We start from the raw sequence: 16,064 nt of genomic DNA on the forward strand, positions 1-16,064 counted from the left end.
CGGTGGGGAGAGAATGACCCACATCTGGGAAAAAGGGGGTTTGTCCCTCTGGTTTCTCAGATCCTACAGAAGAGCTGCTGCTGAAGATCAGTCATCTTTTTAACCAACTTTCCTTGATTTTTTAAAAAAATSTATTGGGCAGTGTAAATCTTGCTGTCTGGTCACTGAGCAGGGGGCAGATGACCGTCAGTGGGGGTCACTTGCTCTTTGGAAATGAGTTAGTGTCCCAATATTGGTGCTGGACTGGTGATAGCATTTTATTTTTTTGTTGTGGTTTGCATATTTGGACGTGAAGAGGAGAGCTTTGAATTTTTTGGCCTCATCACCATATATTTTAGATTTACATTGTCCCTTATCTCTGTGAGATRTTCTGCTGAGAGGCCAGGAGCAGGATGGACTCTCCAAGAGGTTCCCTTTTTCCCCCCCTCTCCCCTAAAGTGCATTTCATACATACTTGGCGCTGGTGTGGCACGAGGTATTACATGCATCATCTTTGATTTCTGCAGTAGAAAAAAAAAAACAGAAGCAGGGATCAAAATTTTGGGTCAACATCCTTGTGGGGTTCAGAGTCCCCWGTTCCCACCATGGGGAGCCTGAGCTCTGTGCCAGATAATTGTGCTTTCAGTCCATCTCTACAGAGAAACCCTCTGTGTGGAGACCTCATCTGTTCAGATCAGTGGATTCCACTTCAATTCATTTTCAAGGAAGAATTGCATCATATTGTCAGGAAAACCTTTCACCTGTTGTCATTTATCTGTGTTTAGTCTGGTGAATCTATAATATTATTAGTCTAAATTATGTAAGCGTAGATTTTCTAAAGGAACTGAAATTTTTCTCAGATGTTACAACTGAAATAAAATTCTACTTACCAATATTTTTTTTCCCTGAGAAAATTAAAACTGATCGTGAATACTATTATTAATGCGTTTGCAACATTTTTAAATTTTTTACTGTTATAGGTAGAGTTTTCAAATAGTGGCTGAATACATTATAATTATGTCTAAATAGAATATAATTTGATTGGATATAGGAGCTGTATTAAGCCAGCACAAAATGATTTATTTGTTAATTATTTTGTATCTCATTAGCAAGAACATAATTTAATATCTGCTGTTGTAAAGCTAAATCAACTTATTGAAGCACTTGAGAGGCTTTTGATCCGAGGGTCAAAAYGTGCTGGATAATCCTGCTTTGGAAAACATCTAGGTTTAATAAATGGGATATTTTGGGACAGATAGAGAGTGAGAATCAGCCAAGTAGGGTGTTTCAGTATCACAAGCAGTACCTCAGCTCGTGGCTGTCTAATGAGACATTCATTAATTGCCACAATGAAGGAATGTGACCAATATTTCACTGCACGTGGGAAACTGTGCTGGGATCTGGCTGCAGTTCTGTCATTTTATAAAATGCTGACTTGTCACCCCAGGAAAACAAAAAAGCCAGGGCACTCACTCACCAGTGTAACAGGTCACTCCAGTGTCACAGGTCACCACTCACCAGTGTCACAGGTCACCACTCACCAGTGTCACAGGTCACCACTCACCAGTGTCACAGGTCCTACTCACCAGTGTCACAGGTCACTCCTCTCCAGCCAGGGTCACACTCACAGGAGCCGTCCCCGTCGATGCCACTGCTGCATTTCCCATGGACACAAGTGCACACTGTGGGAGAGAAGGGGCAGTCACTGTCCCTGGCAGGATGTGAGGGRTGGCACATTCTGCTCTAGGCTGGCTCAAGAAACCCTTTTTCTTGTGCCTTTTGGCTCCYAGTTGCTTGATAAATCTAAATTCAAACCGTGCTTATCTTTTGTCCATTCCCAAAATTCAGGGTCTGAAATTGCACTTTAATGGGAAAGCATTGGTGAAAAATAGGATTGTTCTATTTCCTAAGTGTTTTATTGTTCTAATTGCTAAAGAGGATTKTTCTTGCTGGGTGATGTTCCAAATCTGTAATGTGCCAGAGCAGGAGGCACTGACCCAGCCAWGGGATCAGAGAGAAAACCCCAAAATGGGCAYAGAAAAKGGGCTMAAGATGCTTTYTAAGCACTGTGCCTTCCCAGAAGCCAGCATGGATAGGGCTGGCAGATGCAAGGGGAAGAAGAAGCAGAGGCCGGGGTGTTTTGGGGGTGCTCAGTACCTTGGTCACAGCCRGGTCCATATCTGCCCTCACTGCAGCTCTCGCAGGCGGTGCCCTGGAAGCCCTGGTGGCACTGGCAGCTGCCCGTGCCATTGATGCCATCCAGGCAGATCCCGTTSCCAAAACAGGCATTCCCAGCCTTTCCCGGGCACGGCTGGCACTGCTGGCYGAAGAAACCCGCGCAGCACTGCCTGCTCTGGGGAGGCAGGAAAGCAGGGTCAAACTCAGCAGTGCCAATTGTCAGCCCTTTAGGAGCTCGCAGCACTGATTAATTAGGCTAATTTGAAATAGAGGCTAGACAAAGTTAAGAGAATGAGAATAGATAACTTTAATACAGGCTTAACAGGCTTATTGGTACATTAGGGCAGGCAAAAGCTTTTTTTTGAGGATTTTGGGTACAAGATCTTTACTTTTTATAAGTTTTGTTTTAKTAACATATTGGGTTTTAATTATTTAATGATTTTTATAGGTGATGATGTTAAYTATTCTAAACTTGTTTTTTTTCTAATTCGCTGTTGTTTACATGTTTTGGGGCTCTGAGGTAGCGAGGTGTCTTTGGATGTAGGTTTAGAGAGGGMTTGTTTTGTTTAAAGATGGGAGAACAGTAGTTTTTAGTGCTGTACTAGAGAAGTATAAGAATACAGACACATGAAAATATAGAAACTGAAAATCCTAAGGCATCAGCACAGCCCTCTGTACTCTCTCTCCAGAATCTTCCATGGCTCCTCCACAATCCTGCTGGCAGCTGAGCATCTCCTTTGGACACTCCATCCCATCTGGAGAGCTCTGAGCTCTCACAAATGCTCCTCAGCTGTACCTGAACGTCTCCTTTTACAGCAGCTGAGCTCYTTTACCTTTGYCTAATGGGTACAAATCTCTATTTCTCGCTGTAAARTGTCACACACAAAAGCTCCTTATCTATAACATCCAAGGCCATGGCGAGAGGATGCTGCAGTCTCCTGCTGGCTTCCCACRGTWTTTACASGGGCTGGTAGTGATAGGAGAAGRGGGATGGCTTCAAATGGAAGGATTATATGGGATATTGGGAAGAAATTCTTGACTGAGGCACTGTAGGAGGTTTGCCAGAGAAGTTATGGGGGACCTCACGCCTGGATGTTCAAGGTTTTGGGGGGCTTGGATCAACCTGCTCATTGGGTAAATGTTCCTGCACATGGCAGGGGGTTGGAACGAGGTGATCTTTGAGCTCCCTTCCAACCCACACCAATCTATGGTTCTGTGATGTTCAGCAGCACATCAGCTCTGCTGTTCTGAGCCCACACTCCTCTGCTGTCCTTGGGGTGGGACCCAGGTGCCTTCAGCATCTAACAGGATTGCTAGGGACAGACACAGGGTCACCCTTCCCAAAACTGTGCTCCTTCCTGTGCTGCAGCTGCCATCAGCCTTTCTCCTCCCACTCTCCATAAATCAGTCAGGATTTATGCCATAAATAAAGCCATAATAAAGCCATAAATCAGTCAGGAGCTGCCTGGACACGCTGTGTATGGAGGGAATTACGAGGAGGATGAATTCCAGGCATGGGGGATTCTTGGTTTTCACCCCTGTACTCACAATGATGGTTTTGGCACATTTGGGCTGGCACCCGATCTGGATGGTGTACTGCCTCATGTGGTTTTCCGTGAGCACACAGTATTTCTTCTCCCCTGGCTGAGCAAACATTGGAGAAAAAGTCACTTCTGAATGATAWTGATCAGCTGCTTTCAAATCTTTATAAAAAATGGGACATTAACTTGATGTGCATGGTGCACTGACTCACACGTTCACACTGAAAATGAAGGAAATTTTTCCAGAAATAAAAATGTGTTAGCTAAATAATTTCTAGTGAAGACATGATCAGTTTAACTCAGTGTTTTGTGGTGTTTTAAAGATATCTAACACTGCCTTTGCTCAGAAGTTTTACAAACTTTTTTTTTCATTTTTCACATTTTCTGATCTTTTTAATTCTTCTCTGAAGTTCTGCAARCACAGCTGTTGAAACATTGTCAACCAGATTTAAACAAAAAATTGGGGGAGATTGCTGGCAGAAGAAAACTTTTGATTTTGCTGCACATTGTGAGGAGATTGAGACAAGCATCCATCCAGCTGTTCATTGCAAAGGAAATGTTAATGAGATGGGKTTTACACACAAAGACTGAAATTTGTTTTTGCCAATCAAGTACTTTTATGAGGTGGGTGGGGCTTGATCTGCTTTGGAATACCATTGCTGTTATAATTAATTWAAAAAATAACAAATAGTAAAGGAAAATGTGCTCATGTAATCCCAATGGAGGGGCTTCCACRGATCAGTTAGATACCAAGAAACCCTAAATATCTGCAGTTCTGATGTGYTGGGCCATCCAAAGTCTCCATAATCTCCTTGTGACCTTAATTTACAGCACATTGCAGGGAAAGATTGAGTTTGCCCTGCCCAAATTTTTCGAGGAGCTCAGAGAAGTTTTTTTGTAATTCCTCCTGGAGCAGGCCTAGTCCAGACCATGTTTAAGTCCCTCAATTTTGCATGGTAGAGGTAAACTTTGCAGTTTGAGGAGCCTTCAGTTGTTCCCATGCACATGAGAAACTGGTCTTTAAAGATAAAACTATCTTTAAACTGCCCTTCTGCTACCTTGATTCCAGGTAGATTTAAAAAAAAAAAAACCCCTGAGGACGGATTAAATCTATTTACTATCAGCAATGTACATAGCAGGCTGAAGTAAATATTACAGTTTTGTTGAAACTGAGTAAATTATATTAAAAACAGGATTGAATGCATCTATAGTCAGTTTTGATATTAAAAAAATCCCAGCCTAGCGTTAATGAAAAAATACTTACAATTTCTTTTGTTCCTGGGGGACARCTTGATGGCTGTGAACAAATTCTGCACTTTTCCTGAAGGGACACRAATGGGAGGCAGTTAACAGACTGCACAGAGCTGCAGGCAGGTTGTTTCATGTAAAAAGCAAGATTTCCAGCTGTATTTCTCAATCTCATCCTCGAGGTGCACTGTCAGGATAACCCCTTTGGTACAGATGGTGAGGGAAGCTGTCCTGCTCAGCAAGGAAGGAAATTCATTCCTATGAGCAGCTCTGGGGGATATCCTATGGGAATCCTTCTCCCAAGGGGAAGAAGGAGGAAAGATCACTTGGGTATTTTTATTTTCTCTTGTAAGTTGATGCTTCCCCCTTTATRAGCAAGTGATCTGGCTACGAAGATGTATTAGAATAGTGCATTACTGATATTATCTGAAAATTAGAGCACAGGAATTTTTAATTCCTGAACTACCCTGATTATATTTTGTCCAGGCTGTCAGAACACTGATTTCAGGACTAAAGCTGTCTGAAGGGATGCAAAAACTCTGCCAGGAATGTTCTTTGTGGCAAATGTGTGCATTCCTATCCTATATATCCAAGCTGTAGGTCTCTCTGATGGGTCTTTAAGCATCTGTATGGACAGGAGTACTTACAATGATCACGGTGTTATTGATGTCACATCTGTTCCTCTGGATTTCCAGGACCTTTCCCAGCCCATGGATAATTCCTTTGTCCGTTGCAAYGTTGGCATAGCTCAGGGGAGCATCGTTCACGTAGAGCTGCAAGAGAAATGAAATCACTTAGGGAGTGATGCCTGAATCTGGCTACCTAAAACAGAGGCCAGGCAAAACTCAGAGGATGAAAACCAGCTTATTTATTTATTGCAGGGCCTTCAGGTGCATTCAGGGCAGTCCCAGGGGCTGCACCCACAATGGACAATGGCTCACAGGTTTTTCACCCTTTCTCACTTTTGTCCATTTGCACATCGGGATTTGCTGAATCCTCCAATTGCAGCTGCAGCCAATGCAGTCAAAAACTCCAACTTGGCTCCCCCAATTCTCTGTTGTTTCCATCTCTTGGGGCCTGGCTCAGGGAGGTGTCCCTGAGTTTGGGGCTGGAGAGGAATTGTTTTGTGTGAAAATGGGAGAGCAGGAGCTCAGCACTGTCTGTGGAGTCTGGAGTTATTCACTGAAGAATTACAGGATTACAGATGCATGGAAATAGAGAAGCTGAAATCCTAAGGCATCAAGAGCAGCAGAGGTGCTCCATGGCTCTGTAGAAACTTCAGCATTGGGAGGTGGAAGAAAGGGAGAAATGCACTGGGATCCCTTAAGGAAAACCCACAAAGGAGTTGATATCAGGCCMTTGCTCCTATTTCAGCTTCACTGCACCTCACAGCCTCTTCAAATTTCTTGGCTACAGGATTTGGCAGAGGAGCTTTTTCCAGCAGRGGGTGTAAAGGCCATGAAGGAGAAACCTAAGACGTGCCAAAAGGTGAGTTTGGTRTGTCTGGAGGGTGAGTGGCTTCAAGGAAACCCTCCCAGCAGCTGCTCTTTCTTCTCTTTCATCATCTCAAAGCTGCCATGGTGCTCTCACCAGGAACAGCCCCACTGCAGGTAGACTCACTTGGGCAGAGCAGAGAGCAGGGATGAAGAAGATGAGAGTGAGAAACTGTCTGCCTGTGCTCAGAGGGAGCTCTGGCACAGAGGAGGAGGACCAAGCTCCCATCCTGACCCTGCTKTGTCTGATTTTTCCATGAGTGGCACTGAAAGGCAATTCCTATTTGCTGCCCATTGCTTTGAGCTCTTAGGGTTGAAAGTGTAGTGAATCCACAGAAAACTTTAGAAAACACAGAATTAATGATTTATAATTGAGGGCGAGTTTCTATCAGCTCTTGGAGTCAGATTAATGACTGTTTTGGAATGCAGGCTCGTAGCTGCCAGASACAGATGCCTAAAATTCAATGCTGAATGTGAACATCACTAATTAAATCAAATTCAATCAAAGACACCTTCAAGGCTGACTTTGAATGCGACAGGCCTTGCATTTGAGTGACAACTTTGGTGCTGCTGAGTCTCACAAGCTAACGATGGATGCACAGCTCYTTTTGACTCCACAGTGGTTTAAAGTCCAAGCTGGATTTGTGAAAACCAGGAAACCTGCTTCCTCCAGTTAGAGCAGACAGCAGTACCTGGCTGTTGTGTTGGAAGAAGCCAATCTGGTAGGAGAAGCCCAGCAGGGTCTCCCTGTGCATGCCATTGTGCAGGTCATTCTTGAGCAGCTTCTCGCCCAGCACCACGTGGTAGCGGATTTGACCTTCATCCTGCAAACACMAAATTATTTCAGAGTTATGAAACAAGGCATGAAAACTCCAAGGGGTGTAAGCCAAACATAGATTGCCTGWATTTAAAGAGAAGCCTCTCCACCAGGCAGGTTATTCCATATTTCCTCCTGTGGAGGGGCCTGAATTCCTGTAATTATGAAATTTTATCAACAGTGGAGGGGGAAAGGCTACTGAAATGGGAGGMTCAAGGTTTGCTTGAGCCTGTAGTATCTGTTTATGTGCATAGATCCTGGCTGATAGATTCAATGAAACGTTAGATTTTTTAGGATTTTTTAGGGCTCTGAACTTTATGGGTTCATTTGACATCAAGAGTTGCATACCCATGAGRGCTTTTACAATATTTTCATACCCATTCCTTATTCCTTTGGAAAACCCTGAAGAACCTGGAGGTGAATAAACTGTTGAGTGAATGTTTGGAGTGATTTATATATATATTTATGTTTTTATATCTATCTATATAATCATTCAGGACATCTTTCACCAATAAAGACTGAGATTTACACCCATTAAGGTGTGAATCTGGAGCAGGTGGAGAAATTGGGAATTGCGACGGGAGCCACGTGCACCTCCTCTGTGCACCACAAGTGATTGCTGGGGGAAAATCCTGGAATTCTGGGCAAAAAAAGATGGAAAAACTGGAAAAAATGGGGAAAAAACAGGGAAAATATGTGAAAAAATGGGAAAAATACAGGGGGAAATGGGGAAAATATGGGGAAAATATGGGGAAAATATGGGGAAAATATGGGGAAAATATGGGGAAAATAGTGAGAAAACGTTATCGGAATTTTGGTCCCAAAAACCAAGAAAAAAAGGAAAAAACCCAGAAAAAGTGGGAGAAAATGGGGAAAAACATGAAAAAATGGGGAAAAAATGGTGTTACAGATAAAACCAAACTTACTGGATTTCTGGAAAACAAATCTCATCCTGTTTCTGTGCCCTTGTAACCCATCCACTTGAAAAGAGATGAAATATTGARCTGTCAAGACAAGCCTTGTGGATAATACATACCAGAGAAGCAGATTTCTTCTCCCTTAGGTAATTTTCTATGGCATCATTGCTTGGGGCAAAGACTGTGTATGTGTTTGCTGCTTCTATTTCATCTGCCAGGTTGTATTGCTGTTGTGAAAAACATAAAAAAAAAAAATCAAAACGATCACTGACAGTCTGATGATAGTCCAAAATGCAAACAAAGCATTATTCTGCTCTGAAAACCTCGTGTAAATGATGTGAAATTATCATTGTTACTTACAATAATGTAACCCCTGAAGATGGAGTAGTCGGGCATTTGCTCCAGGCGCTCCAGCAGCCTCGGTAGGACAGCGCTGCGCAGCGGGGTCAGCACCTGGAAAAAGGCAAATATCCCACATCTCCTGCAGGGATCAGCTGCAGGACAGAGTGCTGCTCTGGGCAAAACGCTTTTYCCAAAGGTGGTCGATAGTTTTGTGGCGCAGGGCAGCAAATCCTGATCAATATGTGATTGCACACCTTATCAATAACGTGGATGACCCCGTTGGTGGAGGCGATGTCGCTGGTCACAAAGTGGGCGCCCTCGAGGGTCAGGTTCTGCAGGGGGGAGAGCAGAGAGGGTTTGTTTTGGCATCCTGGGGTTGTGTTTCCCCAGCAGCTCCCTCTGTGGGTTTCCACACCTTCCCAAATGCTGGCCCAGGGTGCTGCAGAGGTTGGGAATCCTCAGGGAATCACTTACAGGGGATGGGGCTGGCAAAAGCCTGGCCTTGCTTGCCCTGGAGGGGTTTCTTGGGGTTCCCAGAGCAGGCTGAACTCTGAGSTGATTCCCACCCTCCCACTCTGGGCAGCTTGGAAGGACCCTGTTCATGGTTTTACCTTTGGGGGATGGGGTGGGGGAAGCTCCCTGCTCCCTTAATGAGGTGCTTAAATGTGACTTGTGTGTTCCCAGGAAACCCTCCTCAGAAAATGGCATTGACCTAATAAAAAGGCTGAGGGGGCAGGGCTGTAGGTTATTTATTTATTTAAATAGTGGTTATTTACCATTAAAAATACCTTCAGGTGGCTTAGGGATATCAAATTCCATATGTGTGTTATCACTGCTTCCTCCCACTTTCCCAGTCCCCTAAACTAAGGAATTTGGTTTTCTTTATGCTCTTTTTCTTAATTTAGCTCACACAGGCTGCTCCAGGCAGGGACTGCCCTTCTGCTTGGAGTGTCCAGTGTTTGCAGCAGCTACTGGGACATTGGAAATYAGTAAATTTATAATAAATAACCTTATAAATAATTTCAGTGATGTAAAGTGGCAGAGAAAAACAAGCTAATCCTTCTCCCAGAGGGCCCAATTTTAATTTATTTTAATTTTATGGTGAGGGATCTTTTAAAATACAGGTCCATAATGTCTGTGTGGTTTTGTAATACTTGGAAGGCAGTGGCAGTACTGGTGAGGKTTTGGTGTGTGATACCACAGTGGCTTGCAGGTCATCTCACCCCGTTTTCTTTAGACAAATGTAGGAATTTGCTCTGYAGCGATGTTGGCAGCACGTCAGAGGATGATAAATTCTGGAGATCAGCAAAGCTGTAAGCTCCTGTCAGTACGTGATACCTAAAGGAAAGTAAATAGATTTGAATGTTTTCTATTTTTCCCCATATTTTTTTTTCCTCTTATTTTAGATAAATATGTTTAAACTGTGGTTTTAAACAGGAATTGCTTCCGCAACACCTTTYTCAGCCACATTCTGATCCTAGTTTGGCCTTTAAATATAATTCTGATATAATCCAAATAATGCCTTTGTTCCCAGTGGACTTGTTGCAATTCTGCAAATTGAGCAAATCCTGCTCARTTGATACCACTGGAACTAGAAGGGGGATCCTATGTCCTTTCTTTAAAATCAAAATGCCTGTCTTGCTCCAGTGGCTTCAAACCAAAGGCTTGCTTAGCATAAAAAGCACTTAAATAAAAATAAGAAAAACAGACAATAAAACCAAACACTTAACGTACTTCAGGAGAGTTGGAATGTTACTTTCTGACATCCAAAAGGCTCTCTCATCCTCATCCATGTCCTCAACTGCTTGCAGAGAAGGCACGAGGACAGTCAGGTTTGAGGCAGTGGACAGCACCGAGTTTATCTTGGCCTCCTGTGTGAAAGCAAAGAGGGTAAAATAAYTCATTCTGAGGGTAAAATAATTCATTCTGAGGGTAAAATAATTCATTCTGAGGSTGCTCTATAAATAGCAGCTGGTGACATTTGAAGCAAGGTGACGTGCTTTGTGACCAGCCTGGAGAGGAAAAGCTATTTTGCTGAGCAATGACTCGAACAATGGTAGTTAGAGCTACACAAAAATGGCAAATGAGTTTCTGGTTTTTACAGAATACATTGCCAGCATTTAAAGGGCAGAAATAATGCTCAGARTTGTTTTTTATTATGGCACATGTAACTTGACTCCCACAAAGTTAGCCTTGGTCATAGGTTCTATATTTATGCACTCAAATGTTAAAAAATTAGGTGATAAAATGCTTGTGGTTAGTGATAAATTCAAGGAACTTGCTCTCACAGAGCACTCCATGCTGTTTAATAGATAGAAATGATGAAATAATTCCATTATTTATTTATTTTATTCATTAATTAAATAAGAAACTCCCATGGCACAAYGTTCCTATTTAGAAGGGGACTTTTTGACATGGCTGAGATTTTTTTCAAGATGTCCAAGAGTCATCTGTGCCCCACCAGCACTGCAGCAAAACTCGCTGCTGACAACTCTAATTTCAGATGGGGATTGAAAGATCTGTAGCATGCATGAATTAATTCATCTTCCATGTTTTTATCTGCCTTAAGGATGGAAAGAGGAGGAGAGGATTTTTCCAGTTGTGTGGCTTTTTTTTCTTTTTTTTTTTTTTTAAGTAAAAAATAGAAAGCTAAATGTGATCTTTCTGAAGATGGGGTTCTCCAAACTTTTCACAGGCTCCACAATTTGCCTGTTTTGATGCTGCAAAACTTGAAAAGGGTTCTACSTTTTTGCAGCTGGAATGCTGCCTGGTTTTGGATAGTCCTTCATTACCCATTTTGGGTTTTAAGTCAAGAAGGGAATCAGCTCCCTTAAATAGCTGGGAATTTTGTCTCTGTTAATATCATCTTTCCTTCTGGCCATCATCCCTATCACCTTCCAAATATTTAAATGTAGAAAGAGCAACAAACTTCCCCATCTCATCCTTCTTGACCAGCAAGAAAAATATGTAGTTATGAAAAGGGGTAAACATCAYATTCCTGCTCAAGTGCAAAGTTAAAAACCCACAGATGAGTTTTTAAACACAGATGGGTAATGTCTCCCTACTCCCTATTTTGCTCATGTTTGTAGTTACCAATGTTTATTTTAAGTGACAGCATTTCTCTGCCGTGTAGAAGAAATTTCCACGTCCCTGTTTCAGCAGAATCCACAGAATCTTCCCTCTGATTTGTTCCCTCGTTATCTAAAGAGCTCATTAGCAGGTGAACAGCATTTCCTGCTGTGCCCATTTCTTTAAATTCTTTAATTTCTCTGTAGAGTGTCCAATGCTGAGGTCTGAACTCAGGGCTAGGCAGAAAACTGAGTGGAACCAACCACACTGAGCTCTCTTAAGAAGTTCCCTGAGTAGTTCCTTATGTGATTTAATGATCTTAAAACCTAAAATCTGACTTTGAAAAGCCTGAAAGCAWCCAATGTGCTGTGACTTCTGCTTCTGCTGCTGCTCATTTACACCTCACTGCTCTTTTTGGTTTGCTCTGTATTTGCTACACACTTCTTATATTTAGGTTTTAAGCTCTTTGTAGGAGAAACTGGTTTTGATGTTTATTCTCAAAGTGGGGTAGGACCTCTGATGTTTCTGCTGCTCCAGTGATWAATGATGGCATGTGAAAACAGAAAGTAGGTTGTGACCCAGCGTATCCAGAATTTTGGGGTTTAAAAGCTAATTTGGTGTTTCTTCCGTAATCTGGAGCCAAACAAGTTCATCTCTTTCCTCATTGAGGTTGTTCAGCCTGGAGGAGACTCCAGGGAAAYMTTTTGTGGCCTTTCAGCACTTAAAGGGAGCTAATAAGAAAAATGGGGCAGGTTTTTTTAGCAGGACCTTTTGCAAAAGAATGAGGGGTAATGGTTCTGAACTGGAAAAGTGTGGATTTAGAGTAGATATAAGGAAGAAGCTCTTTTGCAATGAAATTCTGGCAGAAGTTGCCCAGAGGGGTGGTGGATGCCCCATCCCTGGGACACCCAGGGTCAGGCTGGGCAGGACTGAGCAACCTGAGGCCTCTCAGCTTCTGCCCTCTGATGGGAAAATTGCTGTGAGGTTCCCATTTCTAAACCCTRCAAGGCTCATTCATTTCTTCTAACTTGAACACAATAAAAAATTACGCACGAAACGTGCTTACCTTAACCCACTGGTTAAATGCAGCTGCTTCTGACAGAGTGGACAGCTCCTGATCAGAAAGAAGAGAGGTCAGTGAGGCTGTGAGCTGTAATTAAAATTTTTGGCTGTGGTGTGACCCACTGTGTCTGGCCTGGATGATGTGACATGAGGAGGAGATTTCCAGTGTGTGTGAAAAGGGAGGGCGTTCATGTTTTTCTGTGAAAAAGGAGGACATCCATGTTTTTCTGTGAAAAGGAAGGACATTCCATGTTTTTCTGTGAAAAAGGAGGATGTTCCTGTTTTTCTAACACTGACATTTCCTGGTAATGGGAATGGTGAGTTACCAACTCCTGAAATTCATGGATTGCTTTGGTGTGTGCCTGACCTTGGCACAYGTTGTGTACTGGCCCCAGGCTGAGCATTAATTTCTGTGATTTTAAATCTAATTCTTTCCTCAGCTCCGTGCAAAATGGATTGAAATGTGTGTTGTTTTGACGGGTATCTGCAGCATCTTACACATCCCCCAGGCTTTATTCTGCCCCAGCACTCAGAGCAGGATGGATGACACTTGGAGGGGTGGCAGAGAGCCCTGTAGGATCATTGCCAGGGGCTGACACACAGGCTATTTCCATTTTTCCTCTGCTGTTAAATGCATATTTATTCCACCAATTTACTAGCTCTGTTTTTTTTCTGCCTGTGGGTCAGCACAGTTTGTTTCAACATGATAAACTGATCATTTCCACCGAGAGAGGCTGCGGGGCAGAACTTCAGAAGAGCTGGGTGCCTGGTACTCCCAGCTGAGAGATGAGTGCTCAGCACTCCTGAAGATCTTTTCAATTTGTTTTAAATTTCAAATTTTCAATTTTTTTTTTAAGCCAGAAACTTTCTCTGCTCCCTTAGGCCCCTTTCCAAGCCATGTTTTTRAAAACATTTATGTTTCAGGCTGTGTCTCCCACTGGAACTGCTCTCTGCAGGCAGCACTGGTGGGCATTGTGTTTTTCTGACTGTTTATAAAGGCAACAACTATAGTAACAACTATATATATATGTTATGTATATTATATAAATAATATTATATGTAATATAAATTCAATAATATATTCTGTAATTATAATTATCACTATAAGTTATATATTAAAATTTTAATATGTAAATAATTCTAAATATAATATAGAATATAAATAACATATAGAATATAAAAATAATAGATCATATAGTATATATATTATAATATGGATAAAATAATTATACATATAACTATTATGTATTTGATATTAATAATATAATATTAATATATATTATATAATATATTATATATTATAGAATTGATTAAATAATTGTATATATAATTATAATATATAATATGAATAATTAATATATTGAATTTATATATAATATACAATACTGAATACTACAATATATTTATCATAATATGGATAGAATAATTATATATAATTTTTATATATGATATGAATATTATAATATTAAAATATGTATACTATATAATAGTATATATTATAATATGGATAAAATAATTGTATATATAATTATAATCTATAATATGAATCATTAATATATTGAATTTATATATAATATACAATACTGTATATATTATAATATGGAGAAAGTAATTTCTCTCTCTCTCTCTCTCTCTCTCTCTCTATATATATATATATATATATATAGTGCTCTGACAGGGTGATCCCCTCACTCACATCTGCAGCGTTCCCATAGCAGGTCCTGCCGTCCCCTTCATATCCCGGGGGGCACACGCACTCCCAGCCACCAGCAGGCTCAAACTCACAAGTTGCCTTTGAAGCAGAAAGAGAAAGGATTTGTCAGATGCTCAAGGGRCCACAGGATGGCCTGTAAAACCTTTTGCTACAATCCATTTATACACAAGAATGAACTCACAAAGGATCTCTGTGCCATCTTCCATGGGTGTTCTCACATCCCTACAGGACACTAACTTCCTCACCCACCCACCATGCACTAAACCTGTAGGGATTTAAACCTTTCCTCCACCTTTTCTTGCTTTCCTACACAATCTGGGCCCTGTTCTTTCACTCAGCTCTGSCAAATCCATCCTCTGCTCCCCAGTGCTCCTCCCTTTAGCCCTGTCCCTGTGCCCCACTTGAGCTGCTGATAAAGCCTGACTTGGGCAAATATCCCAACAGGATTTGTAATTGCTGGTAGAGRAACAGTATTTATTTATTCCAGGTTTGAGATAATCCTTCTGTGCAGGCAGATTTGGGAGCAGCCCTTGCAGTCTGTCCTGCATGTGGTTCACACAGTTTCTGGTGCTTGTAGAACTKCTTGGGAAGTGCTTTCTCAACCAGAAATGGCAGGCTTGAAAWGGCAAATAAATTCCTTGTCGTGCGCAGGAGGCGAGGTGTGATATGTATCTGAACACTTTGTTCAGGGAGTGATTAATTACTCACCAGATGATGGCATTTTCCATTTTGTTCCAGGCACGAGTTTATGGGTGTGCATTCAATTCCATCCCCYTGGAATCCATCCTTGCACTTACATTCATTCTGTCGTTCCAATAAAACACAGCAATTCATTAAAATGATTAAAACAACGTGCATATTGCAGACGTGGGGGATCATTTTCTCTGTGTTTCTGCAGTCCAGTGCTGACTTCTGGAATGACACTGATTAACATCTCCAGGAGGTTTTTAAAGCTGACAYCTCCTGATGCACTCACCAAGAACGTGTTTGGTGCCACGTGGAAAGGAGGGAGAGCGGGSTTTAAGGAGCACCATGGGGAAATGTCATTGTGGCTGTGGGGGAGAGGAGCTTTGGGGAAGAAACAGGGCAGGAAACAATGGTTGGGGACTTGCTGTGAAGGTGACACTGYAGGGACATACCTGGCCTGGCCCGATGTACACGCAGGTGGCATTGCGGTGGCACCCGGTGGCGGCGGGCAGCTGGCAGTTGTCGATGGGCCAGCAGTCCCTTCCATCGCCCGTCCATCCTGCCTGGCAAACACACCTGGGCTCCCCCGGGCCCSAATGGACACACTCAGCCTGGGGAGGTGCAGAGACAGCCCTTCAGGACACTTTGGGGACAGCTGGCTGTACCACAAGGCTCGTCCGAGCTGTGGTGACATCTGGGCAAAGAGCCTCAAGCTCCGGGGAAAACTGCGGCTCTTCCGCCAAAATTTCCGGACAAACCTTCCCCTTTGGCTGCTTTTCTGGGGGAAAAGTACTTACATTGACACTGCAGCCACCAGGGTTTAGAGCAGCACAAGGATCCACCCTGCTGCAGCTGAAGCCATCTCCCTCATAGCCAGGTTTGCAAACACAGCTACAGAGACAGGAGCAGGGGTGTTACACGTGACAGGACAGCTCTGAAGCCAAGCGATTGTTTTCCACTGCAACTTGCTATTTATAGGCAGCTTAAAATTGGTAACCTTGGAATCGTGATGCAAGT

General features: G+C 42.4%; 1 protein-coding gene across 1 annotated transcript in view; it reads right to left on the minus strand.

Moving 5' to 3' along the window:
- Positions 1 to 16,064, minus strand: part of STAB2 (stabilin 2) — a 79,716-nt gene that overhangs the window by 28,808 nt on the left and 34,844 nt on the right. Inside the window, exons 21-37 of the mRNA XM_057384977.1 lie at positions 15,845 to 15,938; positions 15,500 to 15,658; positions 15,069 to 15,164; positions 14,343 to 14,438; positions 12,651 to 12,698; positions 10,250 to 10,386; positions 9,739 to 9,853; positions 8,770 to 8,847; positions 8,534 to 8,626; positions 8,293 to 8,400; positions 7,132 to 7,263; positions 5,594 to 5,719; positions 4,963 to 5,019; positions 3,706 to 3,801; positions 2,137 to 2,332; positions 1,566 to 1,661; positions 455 to 500 (exon numbers count right to left, since the gene is read on the minus strand). Of these exons, the coding sequence (XP_057240960.1) occupies positions 455 to 500; positions 1,566 to 1,661; positions 2,137 to 2,332; positions 3,706 to 3,801; positions 4,963 to 5,019; positions 5,594 to 5,719; positions 7,132 to 7,263; positions 8,293 to 8,400; positions 8,534 to 8,626; positions 8,770 to 8,847; positions 9,739 to 9,853; positions 10,250 to 10,386; positions 12,651 to 12,698; positions 14,343 to 14,438; positions 15,069 to 15,164; positions 15,500 to 15,658; positions 15,845 to 15,938 (1,773 nt within the window). The remainder of the gene's footprint in view (positions 1 to 454; positions 501 to 1,565; positions 1,662 to 2,136; positions 2,333 to 3,705; positions 3,802 to 4,962; positions 5,020 to 5,593; positions 5,720 to 7,131; positions 7,264 to 8,292; positions 8,401 to 8,533; positions 8,627 to 8,769; positions 8,848 to 9,738; positions 9,854 to 10,249; positions 10,387 to 12,650; positions 12,699 to 14,342; positions 14,439 to 15,068; positions 15,165 to 15,499; positions 15,659 to 15,844; positions 15,939 to 16,064) is intronic.

This window comes from Malurus melanocephalus, unplaced genomic scaffold (genome assembly GCF_030028575.1).
Source record: "Malurus melanocephalus ecotype Western Australia unplaced genomic scaffold, MMel_1.1 scaffold_763, whole genome shotgun sequence".
In the NCBI taxonomy this organism is placed as follows: domain Eukaryota; kingdom Metazoa; phylum Chordata; class Aves; order Passeriformes; family Maluridae; genus Malurus; species Malurus melanocephalus.